Raw genomic sequence first — 17,129 nt, 5'->3', positions numbered from 1 at the left:
TGGTATTTTGTTCAAATGAGGAGCGCTAAAGACAGAGGCATCACCCTGCGGAGAAGACCACCTCCTGACCGACCCAGCCGGGTCAGACACGACTAAGCATCACCAATCAGCAAGCTTCAATAAGGCCGCATGGAACCGATCCACAAACCACCTAGGGGGGGCCCACTGGTACTGCAAATAATGATAAAAAATAAAGGGAGTGATAATGAATATAATAAGCACAGGCAAAACGTCCTGTGCATGATAGAGGAATGAACACTGCCCTAGACCGAGAGTTTATGGCAACAACATCTAAATAGATTCCATTTTAAAGTTCGTTCAATAATTAAATTAAGTAGATAGACACCAAAGCCACCACTACCAGAGCAGCTTCAGGTTGACTAGACAGCAGAGATTATTTAGAAGTTTAGAGAAAACATCAGGCATAGAGTAGCTTAGGCTGAGCAGAGCCCCAATTAGAGGTTGGGATGGTTACATAGTACTAATATCATGAAAAATATATATGTAGCCATATATGATTGGAAACCCAATCCTATATCTAAATGGCTGGCATAAACTGATAGATAGAAAAAAAGAATAGTATTTCTAAAATAAATGAACCACTAATAGCATGGCAAAAACACACAGGGAAAAGGTAAGGAAACCAAACAAACAAAAAACAAGTAATTGTTACCTGGTATGGAAAAACTATCTGGCAAGGGAGCTGCTGAGAGAGGTGTAGCACATTAAGGCTGCAACGCTGCTGGGACCAGTCTAGACATATAAAGTTAAAAGCCATAATTAGGGCATAAATGGGGGATTGCTGATGGTAAAATTCATAGTTCTAGATGTAATACCCGAGGACCCCAGAGGGGGCAACTGGGATCAACGCATACTTCAGAAGGAAACGTTCTGGATAGAACGACTGGGGGCGACAATTCCCCCAGGCATTAATGAAATGCATTCCTATAGGTGTTTTCTGTAATTTCAGGCCTAATGCCGTAAGGACATTTGGGGGTTTTCTGGCAGTAAGCATAATCTAAGGCTCAGAGAGGACTTGAAATCCAATTATAAGTGTCATGTATACTATGGTCACATTAGAATCAATAATGTGCACCAATGTAATCCTCCAATATTACCATCCACCCCTGTGACCTTCGTGAGGACTGTCCACCACATGCATGTAACACTCCAGACTCCCAAGCCCACGAGAAGAAGGGCAACCTGTGCAATGTAGTTCTAATCCACTCTCCTTTCCGCTCCCCATCCATGTTCTCCATTGATCAGTAAGTGATAACGATGTAAAATAATTTAAGAAGGGCCATAGTATAGAAAATTAAACCATAAAAGCTTTTATTTCCCTCTATGCTCTTACATTGGCATATGTAAAACCTCATTCAAGATGGCCGCTGCACCACTTCCGATTACGGTCTGGTGTCACTTTCTGACATCTCCTTTCAAAAAATCAAACCCGACAAATAGGGCATAGAGAGAAATAAATGCTTTTACGTTTTATTTTCTACACCCTGGGGGTTATTTATGGAAGGAAAATCCACTTTGCACTACAAGTACAAACTACAAGTGCAAAGTGCACTCGAAATTGCACTGAAAGTGCACTTGGAAGTGCAGTCACTGTAAATCTGAATGGTAGATCTGAAATGAGGGGAAGCTCTGCTGAATTAATGATCCAATCATGTGCAAGCTAAAATGCTGTTTTTATTTTCCTTGCATGTCCCCCTCGGATCTACAGCGACTGCACTTCCAAGTGCACTTTCAGTGCAATTTCAAGTGCACTTTGCACTTGTAGTTTGAACTTGTAGTGCAAAGTGGATTTGCCTTTCGTAAATAACCACCTATGGCCCTTCCTAAATTCTTTTAGATGGTTATAACTTACCTATTAGCAGAGAACACTGAATGGGGAGCGGAAAACAGAGAGTAGATTAAAACTATATTACACATGTTACCCTTCTTCTCAGTGGGCTGAGGAATCTGGGAAGGTAAGGATTACATTTGTGCACATTATTGATTCTAATGAAAGCACAGTATATATGGTTTAAATTTGATTTAAAGAGGTTTGACACTATATTATTAAATTCGTTTTTTGGGTGACAAACGATGTCATTGAACAGGATTTGTGAAAAAATGTATATGATATGTGCAAGATTACATTTATTGGGTAAGAGTACAATTTTAATTTAAGTATGGAAATTATTATTTTGCACATACTACACTATATATATTGTGTGTGTGTGTGTGTGTGTGTGTGTGTGTGTATATATGTATATATATATATATATATATATATATATATATATATATATATATATATATATAATTGTTTTATGTTGCATGGAAGAGAGGAAGGATGGATGCATTTTCTAGTCTGTTACTGTTACTATCTTTAGTTAACATATTGGAACTATTATCTTTTGATAGAGACTTTAAATTGACAATTCAACAGCCTTAATAGCATAGTGTTGCATACTGTTGGCAGCTACTGGATAGTACTTATTTCCTTTATTTGTTCCTCCTGTGAGCTGATACTCTATTAGAGGTCTGTAGCTTGTTAGTCAGCAACTGGCCACATCTAGTCCTGCTCACTTCTATCTAGATTGACAGCACTGCCTCTGTTGCTTAAAACCTCCCACTGTGAGCTGCAGTGTCTGGGGGAGAGTGGTGACATGAAATGCAGACTATGGGTGGGGCTAACAGTTTCCTGAGATCCTGGACCATAATGTTGGTTACCATGGATTTGGGACATTGTTTTAGGCTGTCATACAGGAACCTTTAGTTTTACTTCAACTTTATGAATGCTTACTACGTGAATCCACATATATATTTTTTTTAAATCCTGATTTAAAATGTCATAAGTGAAGGGTGAAGGTATCCATTTTGTAACCAAACCAATGCGTTAGTGAATTCAACATTAGACAGAATTAAAAATGTATTCCAGTCAAAAGCATTTTTTCGGTTTTTGATACTAAGAAATCATAACCTCTGCTAGTTTTTATTACCATCTCTAATAACCCTAATTTCATATTTGATAGGTTTTAAACAAATCATGAATTTAGGGAAGCTCTTCCTACTTCTATTTCCTTTGATCAGAATAACAGTGTGGAAATTGTACTAAAGGAGGCACAAGCGTCAAAAAAATGTTCTACTATGGTGAGGCCTGGTTAGAAGTTCTAACCTTTCCTCCTTGCTCTAGCCAAAATTTGGCTGGATTCGGGCTCTTAAGCATAATGCCGCGTACACACCATCACTTTATGTGATGAAAAAAAATTACGTTTTTAAAAACGTCACTTTAAATGACCGTGTGTGGGGGAAAATATCGTTTTATGTCTTGTAAAAAACGACAAAAAAAAAATTGAAGCATGCTTCAATTTTATGTGTCGTTTTTCAAAAAGTCTTTTCTTCACAGAAATTGACCGTGTGTAGCAAAAAACGTCGTTTAAAACGACGTTTTTTCACCCGCGCATGCCCAGAAGCTACTTATGAAGCAAGCTTCAATGGAAAAATGTGGTGCACGTAACCTCGCTTTGCTAGAACATTGTGAGAAAAACGATTGTGTGTAGGCAACTTCGTCTTTGAAAATTGAAGTTTCAAAAACGTAATTTTTTACTTCACAGAAAATGTCATTTATTTTCATCACATAAAGTGATGGTGTGTACGGGACATAAGTCTTAATCCTATGATGAAATTAATTAATAAACTACATGCTTTTATTTAACATAGTGTAGATTTTGTTTAATCTGTGTTTGAAAAATTAGGTTTTAATTATTGTATATACTTTTTTTTGGAAAGCAATAACACATTTACGTTTATTCCCACTAGCCTTCCTATGCAGAGTTTGATATCAGTGGTAATGTGCTAGGCCTGGTCTTCAATCAAGGAATGATCTGGTAACATCATGCTGAATGTCTACCACTGTGTGGTATCTTGTTTGTCATTTATTAAGTGCCTTTTACTTGCAAAATTATTTGTATTAGAGAGGCCCATAGGCAAACGGATAGGAGAACATCGTCGCCTGATACACAAAGGCTTAGATGAACAGTGTTCCTAGACATTTCAAATGCCATCATGCAAAAAATGTTAGCCTTTTGAAAGTCGTTGCTATTAAACACATACCGGGGGGAACCCTCACAGATAACGAAAGATTTGTTTTATTGTGAATCCTTTTGGATATACAAATTATCTGCATTATCCCTGAATGGGTTAAATGAGGGTTTAGAAATTGGCAACCTTATATAACCATGTTGGGGCGGTTATCAGCATTTTACCTTTCTGGTTTCCATTTTTCATTTTTATTTTAATTTTTTAATTTTCTATCTCCCCTTTTTTAGCCTTGACCCCGTTTTTATTTTTATTTTCATTAAGGCAAATATTCCCCATCATCTTAATTAGTACTACCTTTCTTCTCAAAGTCATACCAGAGGCGATTTAGTTCGCATGTGTTGCGCTATATAAGTTTTTCACACACCCACTGACTCACCATGTTTTTAAATTTTCATATTTTAACAATGTCTTTGCTGTATGTTTTTACCGATATGTCTGTTTTTATAATTGTATTCATGCTTGTAATTAGCAGTCTTAAACTACATGCACTGCTCCCTATAAAAATCCCATTGGCTGTGACAGTCACATGACCTGATGAAGGGCTTGCCCCGATACGCGTAGTCATGACTGCAGCCTGATAGACTTTTGATCCACCCCTCCCGTCCAGTTATCCAGCCTGTCTGAGTTCCAGCCGTCTGTACATTCGCCAGCACAGGCTCCCGCAGCGCACCCCCATTGGCTGGCAGCAACCTATCACCACCGCTGTCTCCAAGCCTCGTTCCCGCTCGGCTGTCCTGATTTGGTGAGACGTCCCGACCAGGAAGCACACAGCGCACAGCTGTTTGGAGCTTCATCGTACAGCGCCGACACTCTGCCACACTGTCGAGCCCTCCATAGCTCCGGTCCCACCATCCCACAGTTCTCGCCTGCCATCCGTCCACCTTGGATCTGGTAAGACTGTCAGAGGACAGACGTGCTGTCCCTGGGCTTTACACGCCCCCTCCCCTGCCAGTGGAGCTGTGCCTGTGGTTACACGTGCAGTGCATTGTAAGGCTGTTTGACTGTTCTACTTCTCCATCACACAGACTACGCTGGTAAATTGTACTACCCTCATCACAGAGGACTGGTGGAATTTCTTAAAGTGTTTCAGTGCAATAAACATTATTTTTCTTTCATCATTGCTTGGACGCAATATGTTTTTTTGATTCAGAGCTTGAGATATGGTTTTTCTGTTCTGCTCACCATTTTCACATCACTCCTGATGTGCTATACCATACAGCTGCTCATCAATGCCTGGCAGAATCTTCTATGATTTGTAGCCCACAATTGACCAATTTTTTGCCTCTCATTTTCATCTTGCATAATATCTTTCCTGTCATTGGCGCCAAACTTATTTTGTTGTTTACTGATAAATAGCATATGTGATACAACAAGGTAACAAAGGATAAAAGTGGTTCATTGTACAGAAAGATTAATAAATAATTATGAAATCCCTGAGTGAAGTCCTATTAGATCAGGGCTCCAATATACAAAGATATCTGCTATGGGTTATATGGAAGGGGAAGCAGGCAGCTTCTGCTCCAGTCAGCAAATAGCTGTGGGGTAATTCTTATATAACTTAATATTCTTGTAATCTGTTTGATTATTAAAGATCTGGCAGTGTTTTAGGAAAGAAATTATGTATGTTCAGTAAAGCAGATGCAAGAATGTATTTTCAACTTCAGTTGAACTTACCTAATTTAAACTCTCAAATACAATAGCAGAAAAAAAACAAAATAGTCTCATTAAAATAATGAGGAGCTTGGATGTCTCTTACACACTTCCAAGCAGTAACCTTCCATGCCAAGGGCCAAAACAGTAGAAAAGGCAAAACTGTCTGCTCTAGAGTTGTTAAGAATATGGAAGATGTCCAAAAATATATGGCTGCAAGTACAGTTATCTAGTAAATGAGTAACAAAGGGAGTCGTTTCAGTTTTGGCTAAAACATGTAACAAATATAAATTTATTGTAGCATAGTCAGGAATAATTATACCATCTGTAATTGTTTTTCTTCAGTTAAAAATATTTTAAAACTATAAAAAGTTCATTTTATTTTGACACTGATTATATAAAGGGGTTGTAAAGGTACAATTTTTTTCCCCTAAATAGCTTCCTTTACCTTAGTGCAGTCCTCCTTCACTTACCTCATCCTTCGATTTTGCTTTTAAATGTCCCTATTTCTTCTGAGAAATCCTCACTTCCTGTTCTTCTGTCAGTAACTACATGCAGTAATGCGAGGCTTTCTCCCTGGTGTGGAGAAAGCCTCCTGAGGGGGGAGGTGGCAAGCAGGAGTGTCAGGACGCCCACTAACACATGGCTCCTTTCTCTATCTGCAAAGTAGAGAGTGTCCTGACTTGCCTGCTCGCCCCCTCCCCCCCTCAAGAGGCTTTCTCCACACCAGGGAGAAAGCCTTGCATTACTGTGTGGAGTTACAGACAGAAGAACAGGAAGTGAGGATTTCTCAGAAGAAATAAGGACATTTAAAAGCAAAATGGAAGGATGAGGTAAGTGAAGGAGGACTGCACTAAGGTAAAGGAAGCTATTTAGGGAAAACATGAATTACCTTTACAACCCTTTTAAGCTTTTAATTGAAATGACTGCAGCATGCTAATTAGTAAATTACACAATGCACAGTCATTTAAACTTATTTTTTGCTTTCTAAATGTGTAAACAAACAACGGCTAATGTAAGTTGCTAATTAATGGCTGAGGTTAGTTGCAAACTGTAGCAAACATGTGTCCATTTAAAAGAATGTCTGAATGTTATTAATAACAGTCAGTTGACTAACGTACTTTGGCAGTGATCGTTAACTAGGAAACACTGTTACTTGCTTATGTGTTTAGGCTTATGTTTTTACATTCAAAAGCGTGTGGAAGGGTTTGAAACTTTGAAGAGATACTCTATCACTTCCACTTTCTGAAACAGGGAAAAAAAACATGTTAGGTCCTAATAATTACCTACTCTATCAAAAAGTAAAAAAAAAAAAAAATTATAGAGATACATAGTAAAATAGTTAGTCGGTTGAATAATGACACAACCCCATCTTGTTCAACCAATTGCAGAAAAGAAAAAATAGAAAACCTCTATATACACAATTTTTTACTGACAGTTGATCCAGAAGGAGGAAAAAAAGATACGCTTTATTGCAATTTTTGGGACCCTTAAACTTTGAGAAAAATGTGTAGATGTATATGTTATATTAATACAATAATATGGTACAGTAAAGGTCTTTGTTGTTTCTTTTATAGGATGGGCTCATTTTATGCTCCAGGACTGATCGGAATTAATGTCCTTAGGTTGCACACCTCAATGTACTTTCAGTGCTGGGCTGTTATGAGCAGTAATGTTCCTCATGAACGGGTCTTCAAAGCATCTAAATCAAACAATTTCTACATGGGACTTCTCCTCCTCATTCTTTTCTTGAGTCTCTTGCCTGTGGCTTATACAATCATGTCTCTTCCACCATCATTTGACTGTGGGCCATTTAGGTATGAATGAACAAACCAAAATTCAAAATGTGTAATTGTGAATAGTTGCTGATAAAGTTAATTAAACCCTCCAAACATGGTACAGTGATTTGAATCTGCTTTTTACAGTCCTTGCTAGTAATGGGTAAAAAGGAATAAAATCCAAGCAAATTTTCATCTACGTGAATTACATATGTTTTATTGTCTTGAATATATGTATTGGAATAAATGGTGAAACCAGACATGTAACAATGTGGGTCATCACATAAACCTTCTTTAAGAGGAATGAAGAAAGATGGAATACTCTTACCGGAACCGGTGGATCTACCTATCAAGCAGATTAGATTAGATTAGAGCGTATGACATCCAAACGACACGTCACATCAGCTTGTCTGAAGACTCTAGATGACGGAGACCATAGATGTAGCCCATGGGCCTAACGGACCGTGGCTAGAGGCCCTTATGAGGAAATAGCTTGAATACGCCAAATTTTCATACGGTGTGAAAGCGACCTCCAATGTTGAAATCTCTTTCAGTATTTGCAAATAGCAAAATGGGAAAAACTCCAGGAAAAACTTGATCGGCCACAGCATGGAAGAAGGAAGGAAAAAGGTGCTCCGATAGTGCAGGTAAATGCGGGTTTATTTTAATAAAAAAACAACAAAGCTTAAAAAGTGATTACAGTACAAGATTAAAAGGGCAATAAGTAGAGTGGTGGGCTTGGTACACCACTCCACGTATTGCCCTTTCAATCTTGTACTGTGATCACTTTTTAAGCTTTATGGTCTCCATCATCTAGAGCAGGGATCCTCAAACTACGGCCCTCCAGCTGTTGCGGAACTACACATCCCATGAGGCATTGTAAAACTTTGACATTCACAGACATAACAAAGCAAGATGGGAATTGTAGTTCCCGAACAACTGGAGGGCCATAGTTTGAAGACCCATGATCTAGAGTCTTCAGACAAGCTGATGTGACGTTCAGTTTGGATTTCATATGCTCTAACGATCTGCTTGATAGGTAGATCCACTGGTTCCAGTAAGAGTATTCCATCTTTCTTCATTCCTCTTAAAGAAGGTTTATGTGATGACCCACATCGTTACACGTCTGGCTTCACCATTTATTCCATTGCCATTTTTATGGACATTTATGTGGACTTATTTATTTATATACACATTTATTATTCACCTTGGAGCTTGATTTGGTCCCTCCCAATATTTAGCGCTACATTTTTAATCACAGTCACATTTTGAATTCTAGTCACATTTTTTTTGTAGCAGCTTTTTGGTTTATATTGTTTTGTTTTTTTGACTAGCGCACTATTTTTCCACTTCTACATTGAATATATGTATGAAGACATGTCCAATCTGCAAAGAAGTCTTCAGAGAAAATGTCAGTTCTCACACCACAGATGGAGGCCATGTACTACCCTGTGAAGTGCCATACCTCATATTGTTTGACCAAGAATCTAAATATTTACTCTACTATAGGCTGTATGTACAGGGCACCATATAACACCATGAAACTTCATGATCAATGCATATCTTAGGCAGATAAAAAACAAAAGTGCAGGTAGAAAGGTTTATAAAGCCTTGAAGGGAAACTGTGGCACTGGAGTGGGATGCAGGTGGACATTGAGCCGTAGCATGGCCAAGCAGGCGAGTATTGCTAAAGCAATGCAGTCAGTATCCTATAGCAATCTAGGTACCGTTGGGGTAAACATTCAACTGTACATTCAACTGTATCCAAAGGATGGCATGATTGAAAATGTTACATGTTTATCTGATAATTTAGGTTTCATGGAGGCTGCCTGCTTTTCCTGCTTAATACGTAGCTGTTTGTTAGCTTATGCTACTGTTGAATATCTAGAGTTACAGTGTATATATGGCCAGCATGTTCTACGTAGCTTTGGATTAGAGAATAGGTGTAACCTCAATTTTTGTCTCTGCAATTTCTTCTACAAAAAAAATATATATATACACTGTATATATATACATACATACATACAGTATATATTGGAAATATCTTCAAATTCCACTGACAATGAATAATAAAAGTTCCCCATAAATTGACAAAGGATTCAAATAGAGAGGTTATCCCAAAGGTGACACAAACATAAATTAAAACACTAGCAGAAGATCTTATCCATCTCTACCTTTTCCAAAACTAAATAAAAATGGCTAGAGTAGAGGTACGGTTTAATTAGCCAAATGGATAGCCCTTGGAAGGTACTGTGGGCCAAATTCTCAAAAGAGATACGCAGACTTAACTCCATTTTTCTAAATTTACACGGCGCGTATATTTGCGCACGATCGTCAAAACGACTTAAGCAAACATTTCCGTATTTTCAGCCGTACTTAAATTAGTTACACCTGCGCATCCCCGGGCGCAAATTACGCTAGGCTCGCCGCTGTTTTTGATAGGCAAAGATGCAAATGAGGGAGTTAGGGCGATTCTCAGAATTAAGTGTGTGTGCCGTATTTTCCGCCCTGTGCGCACCTGTTAGCTTTTCTGACTAAATTTCCACATTATAAAACCAGCCCTAATTTTACACATGCTGTGGAAGGGTTTGCTGTAGGTAGTGACTAGAGCTTAGAGCTATAGTTGTGAAGGTTATTTTTGGAAAAATGCCAGGACCAGCTATGATTGTGACGGCACTTGCTGCCTTACAGGCACAAAGGAGGAGGAGGGCACAGAGGAGGAGGATGAGGGCACAGGCGCGAGTTTATCGTCCATGGCGTGATATTTGGCAAATGCCAGATTATGAGGTGATTGGCAACTACCGTTTTGATAGGGAGGCCATCCTGGAGATCACCCAACTTCTTCATGAGGATCTTATCACCCCAACCCTACGTTCCCATGCCCTGACACCTCTCGAAAAAGTGATGGCAACCCTCCATTTTTTAGCGAGTGGCTCATTCCAGCGTGCATCTGGAGGTGTGGCTGGGATGGTGCAGTCATCAATGAGCAAATGTGTCCATCAGGTGGTCCCTGCCATACTGTGGCGCATGACCAACCAGTTTGTCATGCCCACCCAGGAGGACCAGCGTGTGCAAGCCATGACAGACTTTTATAACATTGCTGGCTTTCCAAGGACCATCGGGGCGATAGACTGCACCCATGTGGCACTACAGCCCCCCCATGATACTGAACACCTGTTCAGAAATAGGAAAGGCTGGCATTCGATAAACGTACAGGTTATCGTAGATGCACATGGCCTCATCTGGCACGTTTGTGCCAAGTTTCCAGGCTTGTGCCACGATAGTTACATCCTACGGCAGACCAAGATCTACAGAGACTTGGAGATGAACGTTTATGGAGACAGCTGGCTGATTGGTGAGTGACATTGGTGTCAGGTATGCCCCCCCCATGATGCAGACATCACAAGGGGCACATGCATGACTAATATCCTCCCGTCTTTTCCCTTACAGGTGACTCAGGATATGCGTTGGGACCCCACCTGATGACCCCCTTTAGGAACCCCCAAACACCCGGAGAACGGAAATTCAATGAGGTGCACATCCAGACCCGGGCAATAGTAGAGCGGACTTTTGGCCTTCTCAAGTCCAGATTTAGATGCCTTGACAAGACTGGGGGTACACTCTTGTATTCCCCAGACTTTGTCTGCCAAATTATTGGGGCATGTTGCATCCTCCACAATTTTGCTTTGAGAAGGGGCCTGCATGTGGAGATATGTCCTGACCTAACCCCCCACCCAGGCAATCCCCCCCCCCAAACCCCTCTACCCGGTCTGCTGAGGGCCAGGTAATAAGGAGACAACTGGCTGAAGGCATCTTTGCCCAGTAAATGACCCTAATTATCTTTTTGTTTTTGCTTTGCCCAGAATAAATCACAGAGATTATGTGACCTTTAAATATTTTCTTTGCACATAAAATGCACATTACTTATATGCCAATGAGAATGTTTTTTTTGGTTACAAAAGGCACATTAATTATCTCACAATGAGAATGCATGAATGCACGTCACTGTGGTCCCTAGCACAGACACATCACATGCACATCGAATTGGATTAGATCCAAGTACCCCCCCCTTTGGTACTTGGGAGCAGTAACGCCCCGCCACGGCTCCAATTATGTCACTGTGCATTCATACACCATTCAGGAACCTAGGATGACTTCTCCCTGGTCCTGGGGATCCATACTCCACCAAAACTGAGGGTGACACCCTTATGATTTCAGGAATGCCACCCCCCACATTCACACATCATTCACACACATAAACCAAATCATAAGTACAGTAGCAAAAAAATAAAAAAATAAAAATAAAAAGTACCCCTGCAAATTAAGGATGTTGCCGAGTGCTCCTTCTGGGCTGCCCACGGCCACGGGCACAGGCACGGGCACGGCCACGGGGACGGCCACGGCCGACTGGGGGATCTTCACGGGGGGGGTCTGTGCAGGGGAGGGACTATTTTCAGGGGGGGGTCTGTGCAGGGGAGGGACTATTTTCAGGGGGGGGGTCTGTGCAGGGGAGGGAGTATTTTCAGGGGGGGGGTCTGTGCAGGGGAAGAAGGAGCCTCCCCTGGTGTCTGTCCTCCTGCTGGCCTTCCCTCCAAGGCAACGGCTATCCTTGTCAGACAGGAAGTAATGTCAGCCGTATTGGCCTGCACAGCCCGGGTATTGGCCTGCACAGCCTGGGTATTGGCCTGCACAGCCTGGGTGAGGGCAGTCACCTCCTGGGCCACACCTGTTGTGGCGTTCCTCAGGTCCCACAAACAGGTGATGACCCCCACGGAGTTGGTGGCCACGTCACCCAGTGACTCCCTCATTGCACCCAGGCTGCGCTCCACCTTGGTCATTGTTTTTTGGATTGCAGACAGACTGCGGGTCTGCCGGACATTGTCCCTCAACAGACTGACCGGCAGACGCAACAACCCCCCCCTGTTTTCCGGGGTCGGCCTCCTACTTGCCCCTGAGGCTTGTGGCCTTGGAGGAGGAGTTGGAGTGAGCCATGGGTGCTGCTGCATGTTGGAGGAGGGTTGGAAGGGGCGACCCATGATGGTGGCCTGACTGCTGGGCGCCTGTGGGGTTCCCTCAGGGGATGACTCAAAGGTCATATCTTGGCCCATCATTATTTCCTGCCCAATCACAATATTGTCATCTTCCTCCCCCTCATCCTCCTCCCACTCAACATCCAAATTAGGGGAGTTGTGGGCACTCCCCTCCCATGGCGAATCCTGCCCTTCTTGGGACTCTGCATCAGCCTGTCTTGGGGGTGGTGCAGCAGCCTGCCCTGATGGGCCAGCAACCTCCTGACCTGATGGGCCAGCAACCTCCTGACCTGATGGAGCTGCCACCTCCTGGGCTGATGGGGCTGCCACCTCCTGGGCTGATGGGGCTGCCACCTCCTGGGCTGATGGGGCTGCCACCTCCTGGGCTGATGGGGCTGCCACCTCCTGGGCTGATGGGGAGGACACAAAACAATCACAGGTTGTTGGATCCACACACTTGGCACATCTTCCCTTCCCCCACCCACACATGCTAATCACCAGATAGAAATTCTAAAAAATTACCTGTCCTCATAAGAGGATCATTGTCAAAGCCAGGCAGGCCCACCACCTGCTGTGGGTGGAAACACTGGGCCACTGCCCATTCCTCCTCACTCATCCTGACTGGGCAGGGTCCCCCTCCTCCAGTGCCCCTGGTATGGGCATGCAGCGTTACCAGCTTGTTCCGGGACACGCTCCTCAAGTCATTAATTTTTTTTTGAACTCCAGCGATGGTCCTGGTCTCCCCCCCCCCGCCGCATTGATCCGATCGGTGATCTTTTGAAGGATCTCCTTCCTCCTGGCCGGGGTGGTGTTGTGGCTCTCAGGGCCATGGAGAAATTGCCCAAATTTAATGACGCCCTGAGCAAGTATATGCTTCTCTGCCAGGGTAAAATTAAGCTTCCTGCGCTTGGGAGCCATGACAGACAACACCCAGCAACAGGGAACTCACCCAAAAAACAAACAACAATACACACACACAACAAAGAAAATACAAACAAGCAAAAATAAAAAATATACAGACAGCTACTATAAATTCAACAACAAACAGGCAAAAAAGGAAAACAAAAAATATAAACACACCAAAAAAAAACACTTATCAAAAACAAACAGGCAAACAATCAAAACAAAGAACAAATTAGCAAAAACAAACACCAACTATACCCTCCAACTCCACAAACACTTTTCTCACAAACAAATCTTACCAACAAACACTGACAAACGTTCAAAGCAGAAGCAACTTGCTTTAGGAAGGGAATACAGGGAAATACTTTTGCAATAGAAGTCTGTTTGACTGGGGCTATTTAAACACAGGGCGATCTTCAAACTAAGTACGCTTGGCCTTTTACCTATCTCACTGATTGCGCTGACCAAAGTTCTGCACATGCGCAGTGAGGTCCAGATTCGTGCGCGCATGCGCAGTACGGCCGGCACTTCATTTGCATGGGGTCACGGCTCATTACAATGAAGCACGCCCACTTCATTCCCACTTGCCATAACCACGCCTTACGCATTGAAACTTAAGTTAAGGATGGCGCAATTTTGTGCGCAAATGCACTGAGAATACGGTACTTACGACACCAACTTAGGGCGCCGTAACTTAAATGACATAAGTTAGATAATCCTACATTTACACAGGTTTTTGAGAATTTGGCCCACTATATCTACTTTTACAAAGGCTCTAAGAAACTTAGCTCCCATTTACCAAAAGGCATTGTATTTTTACTGAATTTTCCAACAGTTCATATAACTATATACAGTATATATATTAAACTTCGAACATAACACTATAGATTTTTTTTGATTATTACCGGAGAGCAGAAACTAAATGTGGTGTTTGTTCATATTAATTTGTTTGTGATTTCAGTGGAAAAAAGAGAATGTTTGATGTAATTCAAGAAACAATGGAGAATGACTTTCCACCCTTTGTTGCCAAAATTCTCAGTTCAATAGCAAATCCTGGACTAATCATCCCAGCTATTCTTCTTATGATGTAAGAATATATTTTTCTCCCAAATGTCTTTAAATCAAATCTGAGTTTTTAAAGCCTAGTCCCCCAGCAGCACATACTTACTTTTCCTTAACTTTCACATTGCACCATTCAGTAGCTAAAGGAAAAGAAAATTCCTGTTACTTATAGGTATTGAGGAACTTGATGATTGGCTGTTTGCTGTCATACAGGGATGGAGCAGCATGGCCACTATCAATCAATGCAAGCCTCAACCACTTGGGAGAGATATCACTAGGAATGTCCCACTCCCCAAACATGTAAGCTCCAGTATATCTAAAGACAAAGGCTGCTTTACACAATGCACTCAAGAAACTTTACTGAACTTCTTCCACCTGGCGCATTTTGCCGAAAACTGAGCTTAAAGCTGAAGTACAGTTACAATTGTTAGTTTCTCATTGCAAATTCCACTGCAAATTCACCTTACCTTAAGAGAATCTGCAATCTGTTCCATGGCAGCCTCAGCTGTCTTTTCAAACCCTGTTTCTCCATGAACGGGGTGACAAATTCAGTAAACTCTGTAGTCTTTTCGGGCCTGTGCTGATACCCATACATCAGCATTTAGGTAATAAGTGAATAAGGTCTGCCATATCCCCTCTTATCTTTCCTCAGCCACAGGAGAATCACAGGAATTATAATGCTGTAAGGCACATCTAGAACAAGGGAAATACAGGGTATGACAACTAACACCCCAGAAACCCCACCACCCAGCAGCCTGACATACAGTGCCTTGAAAAAGTATTCATACCTTTTGAAATTTTCCAAATTTTGTCATGTTGCAACCAAAAATCTAAATGTATTTTATTGGGATTGTATGTGATAGACCAACACAAAGTGGAACATAATTGTGAAGTAGAAGGAAAATGATAAATGGATTTCAAATTTATTTACAAATAAATATGTGAAAAGTGTGGCGTGCATTTGCATTCAGCCCCCTTTACTTTGATACCCCTAATTAAAATCTAGTGGAACCAATTGCCTTTAGAAAGTCACCTAATTAGTGAATAGAGTCCACCTGTGTGTAAATTATTCTCAGTGTAAATACAGCTTTTCCAGAAGAGTTACGTTTTAGTGGTTTATTAACCACTTGTCAACCAGCTCACGCCGATATGCGTCGGCAAAGTGGCAAATTCCCGCAAATCGCCCTATAAATATGTTGTCCCCTTTAAGAGCCACTGGAGGCGGTCACCTGTGGTTGTGGGCACAAGAGCTAGAACAGGGATGTGTGTATGTCGCTAGGGAACACAGTTAACTCCATGATCGCCCCCTAGTGTTAACCCCTTACCTACCAGTGACATTTACACAGAAATTAGTGCATTTTTATAGCACTGATCGATTTATAAATGTCAATGGTCCCAAAAATGTGTCAAAAGTGTCTGGTCTGTCTGCCACAATGTCGTAGTACTGCTAAAAATTGCAGATCACCACCATTACTAGTAAAAAAAATAATAATAATTCAAATGACATAAATCTTTCCCATAGTTTGTAGACACTCTAACTTTTGTGCAAACCAGTCAATATATGCTTATTGCTATTTTTTACCAAAAATATGTAGAAGAATATGTATTGGCCTAAACTGATGAAGATTTTTTTTTTGGGATATTTATTATAGCAAAAAGCTAAATATATTGTTTGTTTTTATAGAGTTTTTTGAGCTTATAAAAAAAAGCTAGTGTGCATGGAGCCAAAAGGCCACTTGTCTTTTATGTGTTACTAATAGGGATGGGCTCAGTGATTTAGGTGAAATTCATTTCACTGCATAAGAACTCTGCCAATGGTTGAATTTCTCAGTGAAAGTGACGTGATTGTAGCCGTATTAGTGCAATTGTGATAGAGAAAATTGAGTACTGTCCATGATACTTTTTTTATTTGCACTAACATACAATTTTTCAGGAAAAGCTTTCGGGGTGTTACCCCTTCTTCAAAGTCCAAGCAGTACTGAATCAGTACTGCTTGGACCTTGAAGAAGGGGTAACACCCCGAAAGCTTGTTCTGAAAAATTGTATGTTAGTGCAAATAAGAAAAGTATCACGGACAGTACTCAATTTTCTCTGTGAAAGTAAAAAATCATAATTTAGTTTATTGTGCTGCGTGGGTGTGTGGTGGGGTTCATATTTCAGATAATTAAATATGTATGGATTCTTTTTGAGGGGGGGCTGTATGTATTTTATGTTATCATTGTGTGTGTAATGTGACTTTAAAACTGTAACGGTCAGGGGTTAACGCTGTTAAAATATTCAATTCCACCAACCCAAGACAGCTTATCGACACTCCACAATCCAGCAGACCGGACCCATTGGATTTCCCCCAGAAAACCAGACACGCACAGCTCTGTTCTCTGGTTCCAAACAGATTGATCTTTTAATGACAAACTCAGGCTCTTTTTATACAGTAAAAGCTACGGTAATCAAAGGGACAATGACACACTCCACCCACAACATCATACAATGGGTACTAACCAGGGCAGGACTTAGGGTGGTGGGGGCCCCTGGGCTTGAGTGTTGAAGGGGCCCCCTGGAGCCGAGAATTGGGGGGGATCGAAGTTGTTGAGCGGGGGGGGCCAATTGAAGT

General features: G+C 41.4%; 1 protein-coding gene across 1 annotated transcript in view; it reads left to right on the top strand.

The window, feature by feature from the left end:
* The window catches only part of TMC2 (transmembrane channel like 2), a 170,149-nt gene that overhangs the window by 135,117 nt on the left and 17,903 nt on the right, over window positions 1–17,129 (top strand). Inside the window, exons 13-15 of the mRNA XM_040354395.1 lie at window positions 3,814–3,881; window positions 7,323–7,562; window positions 14,418–14,543. Of these exons, the coding sequence (XP_040210329.1) occupies window positions 3,814–3,881; window positions 7,323–7,562; window positions 14,418–14,543 (434 nt within the window). The remainder of the gene's footprint in view (window positions 1–3,813; window positions 3,882–7,322; window positions 7,563–14,417; window positions 14,544–17,129) is intronic.

Source organism: Rana temporaria, chromosome 5, assembly GCF_905171775.1.
Source record: "Rana temporaria chromosome 5, aRanTem1.1, whole genome shotgun sequence".
In the NCBI taxonomy this organism is placed as follows: domain Eukaryota; kingdom Metazoa; phylum Chordata; class Amphibia; order Anura; family Ranidae; genus Rana; species Rana temporaria.
This window is presented reverse-complemented; position numbering and strand designations above follow the sequence as displayed.